The 23,841-nt window shown below is 54.0% G+C and overlaps 10 protein-coding genes across 10 annotated transcripts; 2 read left to right on the top strand and 8 right to left on the bottom strand.

The window, feature by feature from the left end:
- Positions 1-2,076: 2,076 nt before the first annotated feature.
- Positions 2,077-3,640, top strand: DL89DRAFT_13684 (uncharacterized protein). Its single transcript, XM_040883388.1, has 2 exons — positions 2,077-2,260; positions 2,332-3,640. Exons 1-2 carry the CDS (start codon positions 2,236-2,238, stop codon positions 3,465-3,467), a joined length of 1,161 nt encoding a protein of 386 aa, XP_040747522.1. The 5' UTR covers positions 2,077-2,235; the 3' UTR covers positions 3,468-3,640.
- A 173-nt stretch (positions 3,641-3,813) lies between these two features.
- DL89DRAFT_289901 (uncharacterized protein) lies at positions 3,814-6,726 on the bottom strand (the record flags this gene model as incomplete). Its single annotated transcript, XM_040890016.1, has 7 exons — positions 3,814-4,283; positions 4,341-4,662; positions 4,853-5,074; positions 5,103-5,260; positions 5,309-5,477; positions 5,928-6,054; positions 6,092-6,726. The coding sequence occupies 7 exons, from the start codon at positions 6,724-6,726 to the stop codon at positions 3,814-3,816; spliced, it is 2,103 nt and encodes a 700-aa protein (XP_040747521.1).
- A 178-nt stretch (positions 6,727-6,904) lies between these two features.
- DL89DRAFT_13704 (root hair defective 3 GTP-binding protein) lies at positions 6,905-9,728 on the bottom strand. The gene is made up of 2 exons (XM_040883390.1): positions 9,416-9,728; positions 6,905-9,280 (listed from the first exon to the last, which is right to left on the bottom strand). The coding sequence occupies exons 1-2, from the start codon at positions 9,495-9,497 to the stop codon at positions 7,083-7,085; spliced, it is 2,280 nt and encodes a 759-aa protein (XP_040747520.1). The 5' UTR covers positions 9,498-9,728; the 3' UTR covers positions 6,905-7,082.
- Positions 9,729-10,170: 442 nt separating this feature from the next.
- Positions 10,171-11,959, bottom strand: DL89DRAFT_264227 (uncharacterized protein). Its single transcript, XM_040886159.1, has 3 exons — positions 11,576-11,959; positions 10,690-11,380; positions 10,171-10,658 (listed from the first exon to the last, which is right to left on the bottom strand). Exons 1-3 carry the CDS (start codon positions 11,915-11,917, stop codon positions 10,555-10,557), a joined length of 1,137 nt encoding a protein of 378 aa, XP_040747519.1. The 5' UTR covers positions 11,918-11,959; the 3' UTR covers positions 10,171-10,554.
- A 1,757-nt stretch (positions 11,960-13,716) lies between these two features.
- DL89DRAFT_264225 (uncharacterized protein) lies at positions 13,717-15,072 on the bottom strand (the record flags this gene model as incomplete). Its single annotated transcript, XM_040886158.1, has 6 exons — positions 13,717-13,884; positions 13,914-14,103; positions 14,132-14,343; positions 14,443-14,592; positions 14,719-14,960; positions 14,982-15,072. The coding sequence occupies 6 exons, from the start codon at positions 15,070-15,072 to the stop codon at positions 13,717-13,719; spliced, it is 1,053 nt and encodes a 350-aa protein (XP_040747518.1).
- Positions 15,073-17,692: 2,620 nt separating this feature from the next.
- Positions 17,693-18,655, top strand: DL89DRAFT_13642 (uncharacterized protein). The gene has a single exon (XM_040883378.1). It carries the CDS (start codon positions 17,801-17,803, stop codon positions 18,461-18,463), a length of 663 nt encoding a protein of 220 aa, XP_040747517.1. The 5' UTR covers positions 17,693-17,800; the 3' UTR covers positions 18,464-18,655.
- Positions 18,656-18,775: 120 nt separating this feature from the next.
- On the bottom strand, positions 18,776-21,282 carry DL89DRAFT_319877 (DNA repair exonuclease; the record flags this gene model as incomplete). The annotated part of the gene is made up of 5 exons (XM_040891162.1): positions 20,901-21,282; positions 20,737-20,851; positions 19,361-20,708; positions 19,104-19,283; positions 18,776-19,069 (listed from the first exon to the last, which is right to left on the bottom strand). The coding sequence occupies exons 1-5, from the start codon at positions 21,154-21,156 to the stop codon at positions 18,776-18,778; spliced, it is 2,193 nt and encodes a 730-aa protein (XP_040747516.1). The 5' UTR covers positions 21,157-21,282.
- DL89DRAFT_264222 (uncharacterized protein) lies at positions 21,277-21,690 on the bottom strand. The gene has a single exon (XM_040886157.1). It carries the CDS (start codon positions 21,623-21,625, stop codon positions 21,383-21,385), a length of 243 nt encoding a protein of 80 aa, XP_040747515.1. The 5' UTR covers positions 21,626-21,690; the 3' UTR covers positions 21,277-21,382.
- A 604-nt stretch (positions 21,691-22,294) lies between these two features.
- Positions 22,295-22,721, bottom strand: DL89DRAFT_264221 (uncharacterized protein). Its single transcript, XM_040886156.1, has one exon. The coding sequence runs from the start codon at positions 22,522-22,524 to the stop codon at positions 22,351-22,353; it is 174 nt and encodes a 57-aa protein (XP_040747514.1). The 5' UTR covers positions 22,525-22,721; the 3' UTR covers positions 22,295-22,350.
- On the bottom strand, positions 22,593-23,174 carry DL89DRAFT_13585 (uncharacterized protein). Its single transcript, XM_040883365.1, has one exon. The coding sequence runs from the start codon at positions 23,072-23,074 to the stop codon at positions 22,718-22,720; it is 357 nt and encodes a 118-aa protein (XP_040747513.1). The 5' UTR covers positions 23,075-23,174; the 3' UTR covers positions 22,593-22,717.
- Positions 23,175-23,841: the final 667 nt, after the last annotated feature.

Below are 23,841 nucleotides of genomic sequence, written 5' to 3'. Positions count from 1 at the left end.
AGCACCGTCTGGTCGTTGCCTGGGATGTTGGGGTGGCCTGCCGACGGGTTGCGCGACCGCTGCGGCGACATGCCTGGACTGGATGGGCTGCTAGGAGCCATGGACCGGCTAGCCGGCCTTGCTGTATGCTGCCGGCTTCCGCTGCCAGCCTCGTCATACACCACTGGTGCAATCTCCTGCGCCAAGAACAGCCGCCAGAGCGCCCGCCGCTTGACGCGCTTGACGCGCGGGATGATGAACCGCCAGGGCTCCACCGCCCGCGTCTTCATGTCCGACCGCTGGTTCTCGGCTGCATGCGCATAGTGCTCGGCCATGGCCGCCGCACCAACCTCGTTTGCATCCAGCCCTGGCTCGCCCTCGTCGTCCGACTCGTCCGACTCGTCGCTGCTGCCCCGCGGCTCCTGCCCGATCTCCTCGGCTACCGCTCCCTGGTGCCACGCTGGTAGGTTCAGCTGCGGCGCCTTGCTCATGCGCCGCATGTACCGCCGCTTCTCCTCGGCGCCCGGCCGGAACTGGTGGCCCGTGCGCTGCGACACATTCATCGACACCGGGTCGTTTCTCACTGCCTGCTTGTACTCGGCATTGCTGGCGTGTTTGGACGGGTCTGTGACCGGCGCTGCCGGCATTCGCAGGATACTGGAAAACATGCTCTTGGTCGGCGTCGGCGGCCGCTGGTTCTCGGGGTTGTCCGCATTGGCATCCGCCACCAGCCGCTCGTCGATGATCTGCTGCCACCGACGTGCTGCCTGACGACACTCCCATGATGCTCGGCGGCGTTCCCGGCTTGCTCTCCACCGTCTCCTCGCTGTGTTCTGCCTTTGCTGCCAGTGGGTTGACGTAGCTGACAATGTTGTAGACGCTGTCCACCACCCCGCCCACTGCCTCTGTGACGCGGCTCTTCATGACTCGCGGTACTATAGCGATGCGCTCAAACGACTCGTTCAGTTGCTGCGCCTCTATCGGTTGACTGTTGAACGCCCCAGGGGAATTTCACTGCCGAGGGTGTCCGCGTTATCGCCTTTCCTGTGGGTAATGTGCTTGTGTGGAGAAAGTGAAGTAGAGATGTGCAAAGACGGTGCGTTGCTCGCCGCTGTCGGTTCCTCGCTAGCATGCATCTGTCAGGGGGGTTTTGGGAATAAGAAGAAAGGAAAAATGCGGATTGTATTCCGAGTATTTTGCGAAAAGGCGATTGTTGTGCAGGAATAAAAAGGAATAAATTCTGAGCCTCTGTGTCTATCAGCAGCGATCGTCCCCTTCAAGGAATTCGTCCTAGCGCTCCTGCTGTTTGTGTACTATTTCAAAGGATGGGCATGGAGACGGTCTAGATTAGCTGGCATCCTTTTCTGCCCAAGGCCGGCCCCGCACCGCCATACCGAGAGATCGGCCAGCTCGGCCATCAACTGCACAGTATGCGGGGGAGGGGAATGCGAATCGTCCCTGTGTTGTATATGCATACCTTTTCCGGAAAACCAAAAAATAACCACGGAAGACTCTCGATAGATAGGGAGCTGAAAAAGTAGTCGAAAAAAGCTGAGAAATCAATCCAGTGCAGAGGAGAAGTGTACCTCGTGAGTCTACCGCACACTCGTGTACGTTTCTTCACACTTTGGGGGATGAGAAAGGCGCTAGCCACAGGGTTTCGCTTGAACCACTTTTGAATTTTGTCTCACAAGCAAAAGCAAAAAGGTACCTGCCTAGAAATGCGGATTTTCGCCTCTCTTTTGCCCGACCAAAACCCGCACACATGCGGGACTGGGCTATATTGGCACTCAGCAGCGGATGCGCAGCCCAGGCAGACGCTATCCGCGGTATAGCCTCACTACTACACTTCCGTTCCCGAAAATCCTGGCCAGCAGCAACGTTGAAAATTGGGGAATTATGCTTACGGACACTGGTCCTCATGCTTTTTTTGCGCATACCTTGTGTGGAGGAGACGGAAGGCCGCTTGCTTACTCAGGTTGCCGGCTCTATTCTCCGGTGCAGCCCGGCAGACACGACTGAGGGGGCTTGTCGCCGATGCTTTCATTAAAAGATTGTGGCTTTGAACCAGATCACTGATTAGAAAGCTTCCTGAACTTTTTTGTATTTGTTGTTTACGATTCAATATTGCTGCCCAGAAGGCGGGCGGCAGACCTGCCTGCAGTTTCTTCCTCACTCTTGCACTATTTGTATTTTTCTCTTTTTTTTGCATTTCACGTCTGCTATTTTAAAAAAACTATCGATACTATATCAATAATGGACGAGCGGCCACCGTCCGCAGGTAAGCCCGGTGAGCAAGGCGCGTACACAAAGAGCTGATATCCAGGCAACTACTAAGAGCCGCTTTGCTAGACTTTGACCAAATCGATGATGTCACGGAGCTCAGGGCTATCCTGCGCGAGACCACTGCCCGGCTCCAGACAGCTGCGCAGATGGGGCTGTCTCTGGCCACGCAGAACCATGCCCTCCAACAGCGCCTTGAAACATTTGAGCACGAGAAAGACGAGCTGCACCAGCGCCTGGCTCTAATTGAGCGCGACCGGCGGCGCATGCAAGACCAGTCCCTGCTGGTCGACCAGTTGCGTGAGACGCTGGTAGAGCTGCAGTCAAAGTACTCTGGCCGGCAGCAACGGCGCGTGTCTGTGGACGCACGCGTCGACAGGGTCGAGCGTAGCGTCGATGCGGTGCGCGAAGAGCTGGATGGCCTACAAGCGGCTATGGCGGATGTCGATGGAATGCGATGGCGCAGCGAGCGCCAGCAGCTGGCAAAGGCTGTGCAGGGCGTCAAAGACGACGTGGAGGCTGCCGAGTGCCGGATAGACGATGTGCACGCAAAGGCCGCAGAGAACGAGCAGAGGCAGGCGTCCAGACATGCAGACGTGGCGAGAAGGATTGCTGATCTGCAGCGCCAGATTGATGCCCTGGCGGAGATGGGCGTGCGGTGCCAAGAGCAGATCGAATGGACGGCACAGGCGCAGGCATCAGTGGAGCACGAGATACGCGCGGCTGTGGCCGAATGCAACGAAATGGTAGGTGGCCATGAGGCGGCGATCAGGGCGCTACGCGATAGCAGCAGTCCAACCGGGCACCCACCCCTGCATAGCAGTCTATTTGAGCAGCTGCCGCACGAACAGCAGAAGAGAGAGCTCCGGGGGGACTCGGGGGTCAGTCCATCGCTGAACGACAGCGGTGATGCGGTTGCTGGAGGGGAGAGCCTCAATGACATTTTCGCTCACGATACCGAGCACCAGCCAACATTAGGGCTGTTCCATCGCCAACAGACATCGTCACCAACAGGCCACCATGGCACTGCGTCTCGTCATGCGAATGCAGTGGCGCTGGTGCCAAGCAGGCACCACCGCTGCTACCAATGCTGCTGGCAGCTTTCCCCTCGCCGCCCATGTCGGCATCGGGTGAGCTGGAGCTATCACCGCTGGCAGAGTTTGTCGCCAAGGCATCGACGCTGCCGCGCAAAGCCGCGTCGGTGATCGGCACAACCCTTCGCAACCCAACCCGCCGTGCAGTGTCCACACACGCGCGCCATCGGTCGGCCAGCGACGAGGCCCAGCAGGGTCTGCGGCCATTGCCGCCAATGTCTCCGACTCGCCCGGCGGCGCTGGACGGGCTGATTTCGCGTGCCGGGCATGTGGGTGTTGGGTGGGGGAACTACTGGGAGGCCCGGCAGCACAAGCTGGAGATTGATATCCAAAAGCGCCTCGGGTGTGCCGGCGAACGCCATCCGGGCGTCCAATGACGATGCCGTCGTCGATTAATTTATTTATGCCAACGTTTGCAACACAAATACGGAAGATTCTGCCTCGTGCTTTGCAAATGCTACTCGGGAGCGCATCTGCATTTGAGGTTGTGCAGGTGGCCGCCGCTGTTTGTTATCAGCTCGTTGCTGGTCACATACCTGATGCACTGCTGCACTAGTCGTTTGGTGAGCGTCGGTGCAATGAGGGTGCGGATCGATGGGATGCGTGCCAATACAAGTACTATACCAAACTCGAGCCTGGCGTTCTCCATAGCGGTTGATACAGCCGTCAGATGCAGCAGCCTTAGCGATTCGCTTACTGGGCCGTGCGGCAGATATGTGTCGCTGCCATTCTCGCCATCGTCGTCGCCATCGTCGACTAGGTCCAAATGCAGTGTGTGGAGGTTGGGAAACACTGATATGAATTTTGCCAAGCGTCTGAACCGCACTGGCGCTGCGATGGTGAGGTCGCGGAGCGCCCAGTGCCATATAGCGGCTATTGGCAGGTTCAGCAGGTGCGGCGTGTTGGTAATACCCAGCACAAGCGTCTCTATGGGCAATTGCGTTTGGAATATTCTGTCAACAAATCCCTGTACAGCATCTCGACTTTCGGGGTCTGTCCATTTGGCCATATCAAATGATACACGCAGATGGCGCAGTGTATCCGGCAGCTGGTCAAATGCCATATCTGTGATCCCCCTGTTGCATTCGGCCATTGCCAATGTCGTTAGCTTGCGTGCCCCAGCAAACAGGCGTAGGAATACCTGAACGTCGTATGCGAATGCACCGATTTCGAGCACACGCAGCGCTGGAAACATGTGGAGAGAATTGCGCTCGCCTAGAGCCATGCCTTCGGGTAACAGGGTTTCGTCAAATTCGAGCCTTAAACGCTCCAATGTCTGGAATACAATGTACTGGTCGACAGATGGCTCAGCAAGGATATCCACCAGCCTCCCCAATGTCAGACCACCAAGTCTTATTGATGCCAGAGAAGGCGCTAGCCAGTGCACAAGGCTCTGGTCCAGGTTACTTGTCAGTGTAGTGACATCCAGCCTGCCAAGATTCACCGTCCTTTATGTGTTTAGTCAATTCCAGGTCGAATGGTGTGCTGGATGATACATGGATGCGGTTGATGTGGCGGATACGCGGGTTGAGAATGCGGCTGAACATGTGGCGATGTGAGGCGACCACATCGTCGTGTGGGGAATTGTACCAAATGGTATGCAGCCTTGGTGTGTGCTCGCCGACCGTACGTGCCAGTAGGCGGATAGCTGTCAGCACTGTGTTGCTGAAGAGGACAGAGCCGTTCCCGAGGTCAATGTTCAGGTAGAGAGTGCGCACCTGCGACCATGCCGAACTCTCTCCTGACAATCTGGTCTGCCGATGCCGCAAACTCCTGCTCGTTTGGCTGCCCAGCGATGTCTAGAATCAGAATGCGCGAATTCAGCACCGTGCTGCGGTCAACCGTGGGTGGGAGCTCCGGTACAGTCACCAATGTGCCGTCGCCAACGATCCGGTACGCCATGACTGCGCAGTATTGTGGCCATAGGGCGTATCTCCAACTGCGACATATACTTGTCCCGTATTTCAACAGCGTCTTGTGTCTATCGATTGTGTCCCAGAAGGCAAACATGTTTGACGTGTGCGCAAAGCCCATGATGCGGTCAAGAACTTGCCCATTGAGTCTATGAACAGATGCAAGGGGTGGCTCGTGTAGCGACACAAGGGTCCGCGAGCCGTCAAGCTGTGTGTCGATAGAAGCGTCACCAAAAGGAGAAGCGAGCGATGTCAGCATCAATAAGTGTGCTGCCGAGCGGGTAGCTGATGATTTCGGGTAGGAATCCGTACTCGGCCGACTCTTCTTGACGCCTGGAGCGCGTTCTAAGAATGGAGCGCAGCTTAGACATTGCTTATATAAGAGGCTATGCTGGTGGTTTGTAATTAGAGAAGGGTCGTAAAAGTGAATGGGGAAGGAGAAACAAGCAGTCCGCAACAGTTTGGGAAGAAAGCGTAAATTTATACCAGAGTACATGCAGACAGACCCTGCAACATTTCTAGCCCACACACGCGTGCAACGTGCTCGCATGTCTGGTACGTGCAAGCAACCACTTCGGCCAGTTTCTGGTGCTCACGCCTTGATTTCTATTGTTTTTGGGCCATGCCAAGTACACTCGGTTGTGATCACATTGCCCACCTTGGCAAAGCCAAGGCGCTCGTACATCCGGATCGAGCCCTCCTCGAAGGCGTCCAAGTACACGCGCATACCAGGCACCAGATGCGCCAGTGCATGCTGGATAATCTCGCTTGCCAGACCCTGTCGCCTGGTGATCTGGGTGCGTGCCCACTACCTGAAGGTACGCGAGCTTGGGGGCCTTTTCCCGCGGTACAAACACGACCGCAAACGCCTTCTCCTCTAGCATCCACACCTGTGTGTCATTATTCAGCACCTGCCGCCTCAGCTTTTCGTCCAGCCATGCAGTATCTCCCTGCTTGTCGTACCCAAAGCACCAGGCATTGCACTTCGCTAGCTCCCCGATGTCGCCTTCAGAGCACCTGCGCACCCGCTTGCTGGTCTTGAACTCGCTCGGCTCTAGCCCATCGATTTTCATCACAGTGTCGTCCAAATCGCGCTCAAGCGCGAACCCGCAGTCGTCGAACCCCTTGATAATCTGTTCTGGGTGGTGCAGAGTCGTATCGATCGTGCATCGTGGCACAAGCCCTTGGGTCTTGTATGTGACCTTGGTGATGTGTGCAATGTTCTCGGGCGGGTCAGCCAGGGCAACGAGTCCGGCAGTGGGAAACTCCAGGTTGAAAAAGTCCATGTGCAGATGGTTGGTGTCCCGGTGAGTCGGGTTTGAGGGATTGAGGAACAGCCGCGCAAAGGTCAGGTTTTCGGTGTTGTCGCTGAGTGCCCGGATCGCCTCGCTGTGCAGAAATCGGTCTTCAACGTACCACTGCGGCAAGTACACCACGTCATTGTTGGGATTAATCATGGCTCGCAGGGAGAAAGGTAAAGAGTGTGTAAAAATGAAGTGCAATAAACTGGGGGTCTAGAAAAGGAGTGTGAAAGAATGAAAGAAAGAGAGAGGTCTGGAGGCACTGGGGCTGTACTCAGGACGGGGTGGTATTTCTAAAGCAGTCCTCTATGTAACAAACACTCCGGATTGACCCCCACTGGCTCCTGGCTGGCTCCTGACTGGCTCCTCAGTGCCGCCAGCACGGCCCGAGTTCCGCAAAGACCAGGTACAAGCACTCTTATCATCGAAGACACGCTGGTGCTAGCATGGGACGATTTTTGTTTTCTTTCGGGCTGGGGTTCAAAGTAAAAATAGTCGTTCTAAGGCTCTCTTCAGTACACCATCTCGTCCGTGTCAGGGCTGGGCATCGCACTGCCAAGCGGCTCCAGCTCGATTTCCTCCGATGCAGATGCAGAGGCGGATCGCTTCACCTTCCGCTTGGCCGACGATCTCTGGCGGCTGCCACTTGCCACTGGTGGCTCGGTGCGGTTCACGGCCTCGACCAAGATTTCATGGACCTTGTCGTTGGCCATCGTCGTCAGGCCATTCGCGGCCCGGATCACAGGCCCCCACAATCTCAGGTTGTGGACGATGAAGGCAACTCCGCCCAGCAACGCCGTCAAAACAAGGTAGATTGGGTTGAACAAAATCGTCATCGCCTCATTCCATCCCAGCACCACCAGCAGCGCCATCACCCACAGCGGCACATGGTTCTGCGTCGACACCATCGCGCGCTTGGCCTCCAGGTACAGTGCATCCGCCTCGCGGCCAAACCGCTTGCCCAGCTCACGCAGGCGCGCACCTGAGATCAGGACCAGCGAGCGGTCCAGCTCGAAGTTGGGCGCAAAGTACCCAGGTCGGCGCACAACACAGTCGTTGCTGACAACGATCTTGCTGAACATTGGCAGCAGCGACTGTGCTGACTCGCGCGCAACGGCAAACTGCGAGTCAATATCATCTGAGGGCTTCCACACGCGTGGAAGGCCGGCCTCATCGTACCGGAACTTATCCTCAAGCGCATTGCGCAGCTTCAACAGCACCATCTGGTCTGCTACCTCCTCCTTCAAGACGTCGACCAGGTCCTCCCACAGACCAGTGTGCAGCTTGCGCAGGAATCCGACCTGTGCCTCCTCACTGGTGATTTCTGCGTTGGTGATCCGCACCTGCAGCGCGTCTTCGGCATCGCGGTTCGTGGTCTCGAAGCCCTCAATGATCTTGCTCCACATCTGTGCATCGGGGTTGTTAAGTACGTCCTCGATCAGCTCGCCCAGCGTGTCCTTGGCGGTGCGCCGCAGCTTGGCCAGTGCACGGTCCATCTCTGCCAGTCTAAGCTTGGCTGTGGTCGCATCCAGCGTGGTCTCGAGCTGCTTGAGCTCGGACCCAAACGTCCATGAGCCGCCGGGGATCACCAGCTCGTTGACAATCATGCGGAATGACTCCGTCACATGCCGGCGCACCTTGCCAACAACCTCGCCGAAGCTGTACTCGGTCTCCGCTGCTGCGGCCTCCTCGAGGCGCTTGTGGCTCTCGTTGGCGAACTTTTCTGTGGCCAACGCCAGGGCATTCTTGACCTGGTTGACAAATACTGCGTGCAGCTCGCCGTCAAGCAGCTGTACAAACGCCTCGCGCTTCTTGCGATACACCTCCTTGTGGTACCGCGCTGCTTGTGAGTCGAACATTTCGATAGCAGTGTCGCGTGCCTGCTGTGACACCTGGCCAAGATCGGGAACGATATCTCCCTCCTGCACCAGCGGCCGCATCTCGTCAATAGCCTTGCGGAACGGAACTAGTGCCGCCTGCGCAATCTCATCGCACCGGTACTGTGCCAGCAGTTCCTGCTGTGTCGGCAGATCCAGGTCCTTATTGCTGACCACCTTGTCCCACACAGCCTCTGCATAGTGCGGGAACCCGTCGGCCGGCACACGGCGCTTGTAGCTGGGCTTGAACACATATTCCTTGGACCGCCGGTCTGTAAACTGGCTGCGCAGCTCCAGCGCTTCACGCTCAAAGTTCTCGGGCTGCAGGAGCTTGTGCGGGAGCGACGTGAACTTCAAATCAAAGTAGTCCGTCAGTCGCGCATTTTGCAGCTCGCTAGGCTTGTTGACGCTGGCCCAGATCCGCTCCAGATCGCTGTGCAGAGTGCCAGCTAGGTTCTCCAGCGGAGTTGGGCTTACATGATCGCGGATCACAAAATAGAGCAGAGTCTTGTTCTCGCGGTTCCCGCCAAACAGCTGCAGATTAACCTCGAGAACCGTCTTGAGCAAGCCCATGTTGGCGCCGTTGTACAGCCCGACCATGTTCTCCCACATGTTTACAATCAGCACCTCTGACACTGCCAAGGAAAACAGCGCACTCTTGCGCTCAAAGTCTTGGTTCTCGCCGCGCTCACGCCCGTCGGTGCCCTCCACATCCAGAATCAGTACATTCATATCTACACCACGGTCCGCCCAGATGCCGCGTGTTGTCTGCTGCCTCTGGTGCTCATCCATCACGTCAAACTTTGTGCCAAACAGACGGTTCAGCAACGTACCTAAGCAGATATTGAAAAAAGGCAGTTAGTGGCATCTTAGTCTACTTGCTAGTACACTGGAAGCAACTGCAGTGGCTTGTCTAAGACCTCGGTTACTGCGTCTACCTGCTCTTCCAAAGTCGGCCCTCTACTTACTCTTTCCAGTGCTCTGCGACCCGAACACTGCAACTACATTGTAGTCGAAGCCAGCATCACACAGGCTCCACTTCTTGTTCATATAGGGCTCCAACTTGTCCCTAGAAAACAATGGTGGTGGGAAAAATTAAGAGAACACGCTTAGTACCTGCCTCGAGTTACGGTTGCCTATCTCTGTTGATGACAGGAAACCACTCATCGGCATTCGCCCTGTGGGATACTTACGAGAACGCCTGCTCGTCGTCAATGAGCTGCAGTCGATTGTACTCGCCCCTCGAGCGGCCGTTGCGCTCGTGCTCGCGGTGGCTGGGAACCACCGACGCTGAATGTCCCGAATTCATGTCCGGCACGTTTTGACTCTCTGCATATGACGACATTAATGGCTGAACTGTTGGCTTTTGGTTGGAATGGGCAGAGATGAAAGGAAGGTATGTTGAAATTCGCTGGAAACAGGAGAAGGGGAAAAGGAGGGAAAGTGTCGCTGGTGGAGAGAAAGGCTAAATAAATGTGATCCTTGACGCAACGCTCATACCCAGGCCCACTGAATGCTAGCCACGGTGTCGACAGTGTGCAGATCACGGGCCGGCTCGGAACGGCTTGTGATCGGCTCGGCTCGACTGCTGGTCATCAGCTTGTCACCCGCTGAACCTGTGCCAGATATCGACGGCCAGTTGGCCACACGACTGCTGCTCCCGCCAGCAAACCTTCCTCCCTCCCCATCCATTTGCACAACCCATGTGCCTGTATTGGTCCCAGTTTTCACCACACCAGCACATACGCATGCACAAAATCGGCATGATGCTCGGCCATGTTCCATTTCACACAGCGCACTGATCTTCCCCACCCCAAGCTTTCACCCTGACACCTCCCCATCTTTCCCCCTGGAATAAACTCGCACATATACACAACTGTGTAGTTGGGCTAGTTGGTAAGACCGTGAACAAGAGCGCCAACCAGTGGGCAGGCTGAAGGTGTTTGAATTCAAGAGCTGTTCTTGATTTCCGCCAGCCATGACACCTTGTCCGCAACTTGATGCAGTAGTGAGGTGCGTGTCAAGAGAGATAGGGGTATTATTATTACGGTTAACTAAGGACAAGAGTGAGAACAGCAAAAAGCCTTGGGCTGGAAAAGACCCAGCATTAGACCGCCCCAGCAGCAATCTTCTCATGAACGACCTCGTCCTCAGCTGCAACGGTATCCTCGGAGTGGTCCTTGATGTTCCAGACGACGTAAGCCATGCTGACTAGAGAGATACCGAACAGGAACCCAGTTACCGATGAGCTGGCCCATGAAGTCGACACCCTTGGCCTCAAGCTGCCACGAAATAGCAGCACCGAAGGACTGCATACCCTTGTAGAAACCGACATAGCGAGAGAGCTTCTGGTTGTCGTTGGTAAGAGCACCAATGACCCAGTAGGCGAACGACTGGTAAATGGCGTCTCCAAAGCCGCAGACGAAGTACAGAGTAATGGGTCCACCAGCGCGGGACGAGTCCTTGAAGTCGATGGGACCTCCGGGGTAGTCAGTGGGGCCAGTGGTGGTAGGGCCGTGCGTGTACTTTTGCTGAAGAGCAAGGGTTCCGCCCCAGACAACATTGAAGAAAATAGCAACAGTGGCGAATCCAATGATGCCGCGCTTCTTGCGGTTCATGTTCTTGTTATCGAGGACGAAGGAGATGGCGTAGGCACCAACCATCTGGGCACCCCAGTAGATGATGTTGTTGAAACCACGAGTACGCAGGTTGAAGATGGCACCGTTGATGGCATTGAACTGGTAGCCGTAGAAGAAGTTGGATGCAAAGCACAACGGGAGCAGGCTGATCATCATCGGGTTCAGGAATAGCTTGACGATCTCAAGAGCCTCCGTACCGACATTGGTGTACTTGACCATGACGACCGACGAGCCATCGTCACGGACAACGCGCGAGGGAGGAGCAAGAGCAAGACCGAGAACGGAGCCAAGGCACTCGAGCACGACAAAAGGCAATGTAGACACCGTTCGAGAGCGACTTGGCCTCAACTTTGATTGTAGTTCATGGCGAAAGGAATGATACCGCCAAGCATACCACCCATGTTGAAGATGATCCAGAAGATGGCAATGTACTTGGCCTTATCCTCCTCCTTCGGATACGACACCATGATCATACCCTGAGCAGCCCACAGAATACCAGGCACCAATACCGAGGAGGGCACCAGCAGCGATGGTGAGGCCACCTTTCTTGGTCTCGTTCAGGTAGATGTACGAAGCAGAGTAGAGAGCGTAGGTGAAACCAGAGCCGAAGATAGTCCAGCGGACACCGCACAGGTTGACAATACCACCACCAATGATACCGAAAACAACAAAAGTCGAGTAGAGAGCCGTGTTACCGTTGGCACCAGTGGAAGCATCGACTTGACCACCACCACCCATACCGTTGAGGGCGTTGAACATACCAGGGCACAGGAAGCAAATGAAGCCCACGATGATGACCTGGGTCAGCGGGCTAGTGTAGCGAAGACCCATACTTTTAAATAATAGCGATACAGAGGGCTTGATTTAAAGGAAAGAGCGTATTAGGCGTGTCGAAATAACAACGGTATTTTTTCTGGCGAAGAGGATAGTTAGTTTGGCTGTATGAGGGAGAAGTGAGATGAATGATGAAGGAAAAGATGACAGGAGAGGGGATGCGTCAAAGGCATTTATAGTCGAAGGAAGTGTACATCATCGAGCAAGGGGAATGTGCCGGCAATGGTGCTAGAAAAGTGCTCTATGCATTTCACTTTTTCGGCAGCACTACAAAAAGAAAAACAGTGCCATTTATTGTATAAACCCCTATGTTGCACCCACCCCTGCTTGCTCTACCCACTGCAAAGAGAGGGCAAGATACGAGGAGCATCTCTTCGTATACAAATTGACGTAGGCTGGAAAGAGGGACAAAAATAAAATGGAAGGTTGCAAACCTGGAACCCACATGGAGAGCACTCCACTTTGACGCCCTTTGCTCCCGGTATACCCAAATTTGGCCAAGGTGAGTGTTGAGTTTCGAGTGTCTGTGGTCTCTTGGAGTCGAGTCTTGCCCATTCCTCCTGTGTCTTCTTTTTAATCCGCCTATGCAGAAGGGGATCTACAGCACACCATTGCCGCGTACCTTTTCCCTCTTGGTGCTTGCTCTGCCAGACAAGCGCACAGCGCTGCAAAAGAAGGTCACATTATACTCTGTGCAGCCAGTCGCTTTTCTAGCAGGCCTTTCTACTCAGTCATCTGTGGTTCTGGCGGATGCTTGCCAGGAAAAAATGTGACGAAAAATTGTACGCGAACCAGTTGAGATCTCGCCCCCCCCCCCGCAATTATATATTTGGTGCCATAGAATGCTAGAAGCCGTGCTGTGCATGTGTTGGCTCGCTCACCTTCTAGATGATGGAGGGGGTGAGTGGACCTAGGGCTGTGTCAGTGGGTAAAGAGGGACAGTGATAGCAACGTACAAATGAGGCAGGTATGATTGGCACTTCTATTCTTCTTTCTTCTGCAACATGCGGACAGCCAGAGGCTGCGTGCTGCATTCAGCGGACAAAACTACGGGCATGGAGCTCGAGAGCACAGAGATTCTGGAAGCTCTGCAATATGTTGCCTCGGTTCCTTTCTCGAACACTGCCTTTCCAGTGGAATATGCACCTTGGGTACTACTATCGGTCCGGTTTCCTTGATATCCATTTTGGTGACGAGCTGATCATGGTATGGCGAAGCCCAAAAAGCTGCATGACCCAAATTGTTCTGCCCATGTATTAAGGAAGCTTCTACATTCACATGGAACGGGCAGGCTACTTCCAATAAATGTGCATACTGCATCCATATACCAGTTGTAGTTCGAAAGAACCAGCCTATTCTGGAAGGATTCAGCATATAAAATGCTATACTGGGTTACTACGACACAAATTTAGTATATGCCTATATGCATACGGGCAGGAAACCTAAATCGTTACTAATAGCGGTGCCTCTTGCTATTTTGCATCAAACCCCGATTATGTAATATAGAACCCCTTTTCTGCACTGACCGCTGCTAACCAAAAAGCGCCTGCACAATCATCTCCTGTGCGGGGTTCCGCTTCGCATGTCCGCCAGGGTCCATCCCTTTGAGTTCAATGCGAGATCAAGAATCCGGATTCATTCTCTCGCATACCCTTCGCGCTATATTGAGATAGTAATTGCAAGCCTACGACATTGTGATGTTTGTAAACTTTTTTATAATAGGTCTTGATTCAAACCATTACACTATGAAACGAATATTAGTTATAACGGGCGACAGAAAAAACCAGCCTCTAAATTTAGGCGGAGATCTCCTTCTCGTGAACAACCTCGTCCTCAGCTGCAACGGTATCCTCGGAGTGGTCCTTGATGTTCCAGACGACGTAAGCCATGGTGGGCAGAGAGATACCGAACAGGACCCAGTTACCGATGAGCTGGCCCATGAAGTCGACACCCTTGGCCTCAAGCTGCCACGAGATGGCACCACCGAAAGGACTGCATACCCTTGTAGAAACCGACATAGCGAGACAGCTTCTGGCTTGTCGTTGGTAAGAGCACCAATGACCCAGTAGGCGAACGACTGGTAGAGAGCATCACCAAGACCGCAGACGAAGTACAGAGTAATGGGTCCACCAGCGCGGGACGAGTCCTTGAAGTCAATAAGACCTCCGGGGTAGTCAGTGGAGCTCAGTAGCGCTAGGGCCGTGCGTGTACTTCTTCTGGAGAGCAAGGGTTCCGCCCCACATGACGTTGAAGAAAACGGCGACAATGGCGAATCCAATGATACCACGCTTCTTGCGGTTCATGTTCTTGTTATCGAGGACGAAGGAGATGGCGTAGGCACCAACCATCTGGGCACCCCAGTAGATGATGTTGTTGAAACCACGAGTACGCAGGTTGAAGATGGCACCGTTGATGGCACCGAACTGGTAGCCGTAGAAGAAGTTGGAGGTGAAGCACATAGGAATCAAGGGCAAGCATGAGCGGGTTCAGGAACAGCTTGACAACCTCAAGAGCCTCCGTACCGACATTGGTGTACTTGACCATGACGACCGACGAGCCATCGTCACGGACAACGCGCGAGGGAGGAGCAAGAGCAAGACCGAGAACGGAGCCAAGGCACTCGAGCACGACAAAAGCAATGTAGACACCGTTCGAGAGCGACTTGGCCTCAACTTTGTTGTAGTTCATGGCGAAAGGAATGATACCGCCAAGCATACCACCCATGTTGAAGATGATCCAGAAGATGGCAATGTACTTGGCCTTATCCTCCTCCTTCGGATACGACACCATGATCATACCCTGAGCAGCCCACAGAATACCGGCACCAATACCGAGGAGGGCACCAGCAGCGATGGTGAGGCTACCTTTCCGGTCTCGTTCACGTAGATGTACGAAGCAGAGTAGAGAGCGTAGGTGAAACCAGAGCCGAAGATAGTCCAGCGGACACCGCACAGGTTGACAATACCACCACCAATGATACCGAAAACAACAAAAGTCGAGTAGAGAGCCGTGTTACCGTTGGCACCAGTGGAAGCATCGACTTGGCCGCCACCACCCATACCGTTGAGGGCGTTGAACATACCAGGGCACAGGAAGCAAATGAAGCCCACGATGATGACCTGGGTCAGCGGGCTAGTGTAGCGAAGACCCATGTTTGCTAGCTGAGAATTAAGCGGAAGTTATTAAATGTGGCGAGAGGAACGGGAGATGGGAAAGCTATCAGAAAGGAGGAATATAAAAGTATAGATTTTTGGGTGTTGGCAGTACTCCAAAAACTAAATAATAAGAGAATGATGAGGGATTCGGGAAGTTGGAGGCACGGCAGGCGTCCAGCATATTTATACCAGAGGTGACCGTCCAGATGGGAGGGACTGCAGCCATGCCCTGCCACACGGCTACAAACAAGGGGGAGCATCCCGGGCGCAGGCACACCCTTAGGAGCGGGATATCGATTGCCCGTCCTCATCCCTATTTCCCCCAGGCTGGCGAAGCACGCTGGAGCATTGTTTTTCGGCCCGTTTATTTTCTTCTCCTTACGCATCAGCTATACCGGCGTGCATCATCTGGGTTGCGGCAATGTTGGAAATAAAAAATATTGCTGATGTGCATAGGACGCCCAAATACAAACAGCAAATCGCACTCAACAAGGGCGTTCAGCAATGAAGGGGATTGCTGCCTGTAGATAGATGAGGTGCCTCTTTGTAGTCGGGGGGTGGCGATCCTCCTGAGTCAGGCTGGCAGCGAGGACGCTGGTGACCGGCTGCCGGTAGCATCAACTCGCAGCTGGCAGCTCTGAGCAGGTGCTTGGGCTGAGCAGAGTTCAGTGAGCCAGATCAGTGCTGTGCTGCAGTGCGTGGTCTCCGGTAACCGGCGAGGGATCATGGTTCCGCATACGTACTAGCAGATGTTTCTATGTGCGACCCTTTTCGAATAGAAGGAACTTGCTCAGCAGCACTCGAATTTTCTCCTAGGGGACACATGTTCTGTGCAAAGTCACACTGCAGCGCAATCCCTTCTTGCCTTCTGTTGCAGACAGTGCGAGGGAATCAGGTTTTTGCTGCCATGCCTTCATGTGCTGGCTGAGGGGTTCCATATGTCGGCGTGGCAGGCGAATGGCATGGGTGCACACAATAAAGAAAAGGATCGGCAACTTCCAGAGGCCTACTTCCGCGAGACCGGCCCTCCCAGGGGGTGGTGCGAACCCCCGTCTTGCCCTGTGCATTTTCATGCCAAAAAGCTGGTTTTGGCATGCATGTCACATACCGGCAGCACCCTGGCCAACGCAATTGCATGCCTGCCACAGAGGACAGCGCTCCTTTGCGCTCTTGTCTGCGATGGCTCTGGCTAAAAGATGCGCCGTCCCTTGCTCGCTGCCCCATGGGCCTTGCTTGGGGGGAGCGGGGGCCATGGGCAAACATAGTCGCAAGACCCAAGGCTCCATTTAGCTGGGACGCATGCATTGAGCCGCTCATTCATTCCCGTAAGCAGCGGTGTGTGAAACACCGGCAGCCCCAGTATGGCAGCGTGCTGGCTAAAAGCAGAACCAGGGATTCGCAATCTGGAGTCGAATGCTGCCCCAGAGCAGCGCTTCAAGCATGGGGTTTGCCAATCCCATCCGGCCCAGCTCGGCTAGCAAAAAGCCGGCTCTATCCTGGGTCCAGCAGGCGCCGAGTCCGTCCAATGCCCGACGGGACAGACAATCGATACATACAATGTGCCGATACCTTAGCACCGTGCATGGCCAATCTGGCACAGGTTTGCATAGCGCTTCAGCAACCGGGACCAAGGACTCCTGCTGGCTGGCTGCATAGCTGGCGGTGTCATCGCAAAGCACCAAGCAGGGCGAAACCGTTTTCCCTCTTCCTTTGGGAAGTTTCTTTATGTGAGCACACATGCCCGCTGTGCTGCATGCCGCGTCCTGAAAATGGCCGGGGAGGGTCGGTTTAATAGCCGTGCAACGACACCTGCCAGCGATTGCGTTCAAAGGCGAGCAGGTCATGCACCTGCTTTCTGGCCAGCCAGGTCTAATCTCCCTAGTATCTACTGGCTGTGGGGCGAGGTCAGGCACCCGCTATTCAATGTTTACAGCATATTACCCCAGATGCACTCTGCAAGCAGCTGATACATGGGGTAGGGGAGTGGCCAAAACTCGTTTTCGCTGGGCGAGAATGGCAGGCGGGCTGTGCGCCTGCATCTCCCCTTTGTTGCGTCCCCGCCATCTGACTAGCTGGGCTCCAACGCAGGACTATTTTCGGGCAATGGGCACTATTGATATTACAGCGCAATCTCCATTTGCGAGTGCCAAGGCGAGCAATATGTTGGGGTGATAGATTAATAGGAGCAGCAGACGCGTCGAGAAAGGCAGCGCTGCGCCGGGCCAATGCGCAACAGGCCAGCTTCCAAATCAGCCAGAAAGCGCTGCTCCAGCTCAGAGACAGGTGCTGGGCCCTTGCCTTCTGTTTTGGTGCCAACTGCGAACTGACCACTCCTTTACATGGCTAAAATTAGTAGCTCGTTTGTTATCGTGCTGCAAATAACAGGCAAGCACCAAGTGGGCTCCATGTGAGCAGCACATCCCTCACCGCTGTTTGGGCGGAGGCGCTGTTATTCGCGGGTGTCCTGCCGCCCAAGCGGATGGCAATCACGGAGGAGATCGGCCTTGCTTGGCCATGTCTGGACATGGAGCCAGTGCAGCTGCGGCCCGCGCTTTAAGACGGGCAAAAAGATGCCAACTTTCTAGCAACAACGCGGCACAGTACAGGTTTTCGTATATTTTTCTGGAAGAAAACGGGTTTCATTGAGGCAGCTTGTCAGAATTGCTGCCGCTCGGATGCAGCTTTCGCCTGAGTGGTTGGCGAGATCGACACCGATGCGCGTGTGATGGACACGCAGCACAGTTGCTGGATGAGTACAGTGGGCTGCCTCTCGCCACTTTGCGCTGGCCAGCATCCGTTTCTATGCGATGCATTTCTCGGACGGGTCAATGGAAGGACACAAAACAGGGATACCTGCTCTTCCGCGATTCTCGCCGATGTCTCTGCCGGGAGATGTTATCGACCAGGTGCTCGTGCCCGGGCCAGCAGCGCACACGCAATCCTCGGCTCGTGTATATCACGATCTTGTAGAGATGCTGGCTCTGTTCCAAGAACCCACTGCATGAGGGCTCTTACCCCACACACAGAAAGGCGCTCTAGCAAACAGGGAATACCATTGAGCAATTCAGGTCACGCACATTGGCTGCTTGTGCCCATCCATTTTTGTCCACTTGGCAGCGGCCATTTAGTGGCAATCTTGCAACACAGCTCAGACAATGTTGTTCTTGTGATGTCTGGGCATCCACATGTGGATACAGGCATGCTGTGCATCTTGCTTCTGCCCTCCCATCCAAACATCAAGCACCCGCTGTTTTCTGGGCACCCAACCCGGGGACGCACAATACGTTGTCAGCTGGGCACTCCCATCGTTTTTATGCAGAAACGCAATCTCCCTCTTTCTTTTTATTTCCGTACATGCATGTCGAGAAGCGAGCAAGGCGAAACATGACAGAGCGTCTAGCAATCGTCGAGATCTTCTGCCCGGCAAATGATAAGAAGTGGCCCGATATTTACACCGAGTCTGAGCAAATCTCGGCGGAGAGTACTGAGCGATACGTCTGCAGCAAGACATGGATGTCCCATCTGCCGGCCTTTACTCGGATAAGATCTTGGCCCAGGTTGCACCTCCGGCGACGTCGCACACAAGCCAGGACAACACTGGCAATCTGCTGCAGCGTCGAGTATTCAAGCGATAGCAGCCAAACTGCAGCACGGGTACAATCTCATTTGGAACTCGCAAAAAGGATTATGAGCCGAAGACTCACTTTTTACGCAACGAAAACTGGCCAAAGCCCTTGGGTTTCTCGTCGTCGTCGTCATCATCATCATCGTCAATGTTGATTGCTGGCATCTGGTTCGAGTTCTGTGTGAACTGCAATTTGGATGCCCCTCTGCCCATTGCTGCCTTTCCACGCCCGCGGCCACGGCCACGCCCGCGAGTCGCTGCCACCGGTGCCTTTGCAGCTCGCCTCCTCTTTGGCTCTGGGGTGGATGCCGTATTATCACCACCATTGAAGGTCGCTGTCGCTATCGTCAATAGCCACTGCTGCTGGAGCTTTCGTCACTCTCGACCTCTTTGCAGCCGCTACCTTTGGCGCATCGCTAAGATGGCTCGCCTCCGACTCGCTTGCTGCCGATTCCCCCTTGTATGCGACAGTAGATCGTGCTGTGCGTGATGGACGCGCGACTCTTGGGGCTGGCGCTGGTCTCTGCGAGACCTGGCTTTTCATTTCATCAGACTCGTCGCCACTCTCGTCGTCATTCTCATCCTGCACCAGTTCTCGGGATCTCGCTGCCAAAGCAGATGCAATGGTCGGTGCCCTCTTTGTCTTTCAGTGTTGTTGACCTTGCCGACGCCTTTCGAGCTCAGACGCTCGCCAGCCTCTCTCAGGTCCTCATCATCGCCGTCATCGTGCTCGTACGGATCAGGCATCTCGCCATAGCTACCTGGCTTCTTTGCTGTAATCTCAAACTCCTTGATAGCTTTTGCATCAGCTACTGTCACTCCTGATTTCTTTTTCGTGCCAGTAGTAGCAGCAGCAACTACCGTCGACCCACTCACAACGGCCAGATGTTCACCATTCTCTTTTGCCTGTTGTCTGCGTTCCTGCTGCACCTTTCCGATGTGCACCTCGAGCGATTCCGAATCAACAGCCTCGCCGTAGCCCAGCACCTGCTTCTGCACATCACCAATCGTCTTGATGAGCGACTGCGAGATCGCATCCGAATCGCCCTTTTGCACAAACAGCCGAAGCGCTTCGGCCAGTTCCACGTCAACCAGCATCCGCATGCTCGATTCATCCAGGAACTCGCTGATCAGGCTCTCGACCTGGACTGTCTCGACTGGCTGTGGGACTGATGGCACGACTCGGCTCGCCGTGCTTTCGGACCGACTCACTGCTTTGGCCTTGCGGAAAAAGTGGATAATATCGCGTGGGTTGGCGACGCGGTCAGCAAACAGCAGCCCAAACCGCTGCGGGTGAAAGCTCTCGAAGCCACCACTGTATTCGACGCGCACGCGGATCAGCGGCTTTGGAGAGTCACCCAGTCCGTTAGGAACATCGGGGGATCCCTCCTTGACCTGGTCTCTATATTTTCTCTCTGCCTTTTCGATCATTTCCTCGACCCGGTCACGCAAAAAGTCGACGATTTCGTCTTCCGAGCTCTGTGGCGACAGCGAGGACTCCTCGGACAGCACGACATCCTCAATGACAAATGGCCGCACGTTCTTCAGTCTGATCTTGTCGATTTTGAAGTTGCGGCGGTTGACTTTTAGCACTGCGACGTGCTTTTCCACGGCCTCACCCGAAGACAGCGCTGTGGCCACCGAGGATCCAGGCTGCGAGACAAAGAACGACTGCTGCGGGTTGAATTCAGGATCAATCTGGCACTGGTGCTCGTGCCCCCAGACGACCAAATCGAGGAATTTGCTCAGAAAGTGCTCTGGGATGTGGCTCTTGGGTCCGTGCGCGACTCTGTTCTGGTGCAGCACCATTAAATTGAACCACTTTTCGGCATCCTCCTCTGGCCGGCACATTGTCATGTTCTTGCGCTCGATCGTCCGGTGCAGTCGCTCGTCGCGCACATTACCCAGCCCAAATAGCGCTAGCTGCGTGTACCCCTTCTTCAAAAGCACCGGAGACACGCGTATATTCTCCACCTCCGACTGTCTGCCAAAATAGTTGACAAGCCCACTCACAGCCAGCATATCCATAGGCCGACAGGTTCCCGTCGCCCGATGGATCGTCGTGGTTACCATGGATCGAAAACACGGGGAGTGACACGTTAAAGTTTGGGTCCTCGTAGTTGACCTGCGGGAACTGCGAGCCAAAGTCGACTTTTGGGTCGCTCAGATACTCGATCGAGACTGGCTTTGTCACCTAGACAGTATTTGCGCAGCATCGCCATCGACTGGTGCAGGCATTTGCGCGACGGCTTGTTGTCATGAAACATGTCGCCGCCCAGCAGAATCATGTCGACGCTGTGCGACTGTGCAAGCTGCAGTATCTCCTCAAACGCTAGGAACGAGTCCTGCCCGCGGATTGGGTCGCGCTCCATGTAGCCCAGGTGGTTGTCGGTAGCAACAAGTATGTTGAACGTGTCAGTATCACTGATACTGTCCAAGTCGCGTGGCGGTGCCATATATGGAGTAGCTGCGAAAGTATGTGCGTGTATGGTGCAGGTAACAAGAGGTGATTCTCAGCCAACACGCAGGCACTGCGGAGGTCTTTCTTGCCAGAATCCAGCTCGCGCAGTTTTGGTTCATCGGAAATCAATAAATTGATAATTAAATCAAGGGCTATATGTAAACTCGATGGTATTTGCTGTATCTAACATGAAACATATTTACAAGACGCATAGGGCTGGACTATTGATAGGTATATGTGTTTGTCTTGTAGTATGTGCCAACATATGTGCCGCCATTGGTCAGGGCATCGAGGGCGTCAAGGGCGCTGCCGCCCTTGCCAGCGTCGAGGACGCCTGTCTTGTTGCCGTCTGTCAGGGTGTCGTTGGTGGCAGTGGTTTTGAGGGTGTTTGTCTTGTCCAACTTGAAGAAGAGCTTGGCTAGTTTGTTTTTGGTGGTGCCGGTCGTTTTCTCTGTCAATGTCATTTTTGGATCGAATGTGTTGTAGATGTAGTGGATTGGTTGTTTGGTGAGGAATCGGCTGAGCTGACTGCTTCTGCGCGAGCCATTTATACGGATCGGGCGGCTGTATCTTGGCACACTTATCTACCATTCCGCAGCGCAGGACATCGATACACGTTTCCCTGGCAAAAAAAGCATGAAGCTGACAACTAACCGGCATCCCACTGCCCCAAACGCAGCGGACAGGTATGATATTCAGATATTTGAAGTCTTGCGGCCATGGGCAATCCTACTTTTTGCATTGCCCTAGAAATCAAGGGGTGCATATCTGAGTTTTCTTGGGGAGTTTTCTGGCTGGCTTAGCCCCGTGCACATGCTACCTCTGCTGACACACGCAACGAGTCAGTTGTGCCAAGACCTATTCTTTTCCTTTTTTTGCCAGGGATGGGTGGCGGGTGGCTGCTGGCTGCGGCAGAGCTGACCAGAATCATGCTGATACACGTCGGAAAACAGACACAAGCCATTAATGTACGCGGTGCTTTCCTAACAAACAAAACCTTCTTATCTCGAACTGAGGTGTTTCTGCGATGTAGTGCATGGGCACTTGGCGCAAGACCCATCGGCCTGTGCTTTACTTTTACCCAGCTGGAACGCCTCTTGTAGCATTACAACACCATTCGGGTCTCGTTGATCTTTACATAAGAACATTGATTTTGAATAAATACATCTCTATAGCTATACAGAATTGCCTACTGCCTAGAGTAGTATGTCGGGCCGCTGCTGGATCCGACGTTGCCAGGAGACCCGGTCAGGTACTCAAGAGCATCGAAAGGGTTGTTGCCCTCGCCGGCGCTGCCGATCTTTGAGGTGAGGACAGGCTTGTTGACGGTGGTGTGCTTGTTGGAGGAGCTGTAGAGAGACATTGCTGATGATAGCGAAGGGGCTTGGCGAAAGAGCTTGGCGAAGGGGCTTGCTGAGGGGGTTCTACTTGTTATCGTGCTGTCTTGTTGTCTGGTGTGTATGATATGGATTTGAAAATACCTCTCTTTGACACGCTTTTTATACTCGATCCAGACGACATTTCATTTTTGCCAAGACAGCATTTTACTGTCGCCTTCAGCCCCACGATCGAGCCGCCCAGCATACCTTTATACCTGCAAAAAACATCACTAGTGTGTATGTTGTGCGGCGCAGCTGTAAAGGAAATCCTGTCTGAAACCGGCTGTCCGATAGAACCTTGGCATAAAAATGAGTCTTCCAGATCCTGCTGGAGTATCCATGTGGATTTTTAGGTAGGAAAAGCGCCAGTTTTGTCGCATTCAAATGGTACGAAGGAATATTCTTGGCGCTTTTCCCTCCAGGTGAGTTTTTATTTCTGAAAGCAGCGAGGTCTAGCAAGTTCGTTGAACGGACACCATGCAGCTTGAGCTGTTTGGCTTTTGCTAGGACTTTAAACACTACCTCCAGATACATAGACTCACATATGATGTGATGCGGATAACTTAAGAGTCTGCCATTTTTGTTCTGTAAGCATGCCACTATTTTCAGCTAACAGGCTACATACTCACTCGTCTGGCTTGTGCAAACGTGCTGCTTAACGTATGAAACTAGCTGCTCTGAAAAATGATCTGTCGTCACCACTGCCATGACAAAGGAGCTGCTAGCGCCAAGTCATGATTTATATCCCTTGCCAAACATTCTGCCATTACTTAAGCAGCGTTCTCTGCAATGTCCGACACAGCCATTGCGTATTCTTTTTTTCTGCCATAGCTGCACATAAGGCGCATAGGATGTGCGATTGCCAACAGTGCCCCCAGTTGATATCGCTCTTGCCAGTATTGCTTGTGACTCACGCATGCGCCCGTGGATCTGCTGGCTTGAATGGTGAAGGCAATGCCGTTGTCCCTGAGTCAAACCTCGGTGTTGAGGGGGATGTGCGTGTGAAATATTTACGATCGGAATTGCCAGGTCGGTTCAGACACCTGAAGGCTACGCACAGCCCGTCCAAACCCTGCTCGAATATAAGCGTTGCCAAAAATGAACATGTACTCAAAGTCCATACATTAGCATAGCAACAAGCAGAGAAATACGTCTGCCTGAAAGAAGTATGTCTTTTTCTCTTTTTGGACCCTCTTGGTCTGTTTCAACTTGTTTTGGCTAGGTGAAGCCCGTCGTCCTCGTGGAGCAAAGTGCGGAGGTTTAGAGACTGCTTCTTTGGAAAAGTAGGCAGGCATGTGCTG

Source organism: Linderina pennispora (genome assembly GCF_002104995.1).
Source record: "Linderina pennispora strain ATCC 12442 chromosome Unknown DL89scaffold_1, whole genome shotgun sequence".
NCBI lineage: Eukaryota > Fungi > Kickxellomycota > Kickxellomycetes > Kickxellales > Kickxellaceae > Linderina > Linderina pennispora.
This window is presented reverse-complemented; position numbering and strand designations above follow the sequence as displayed.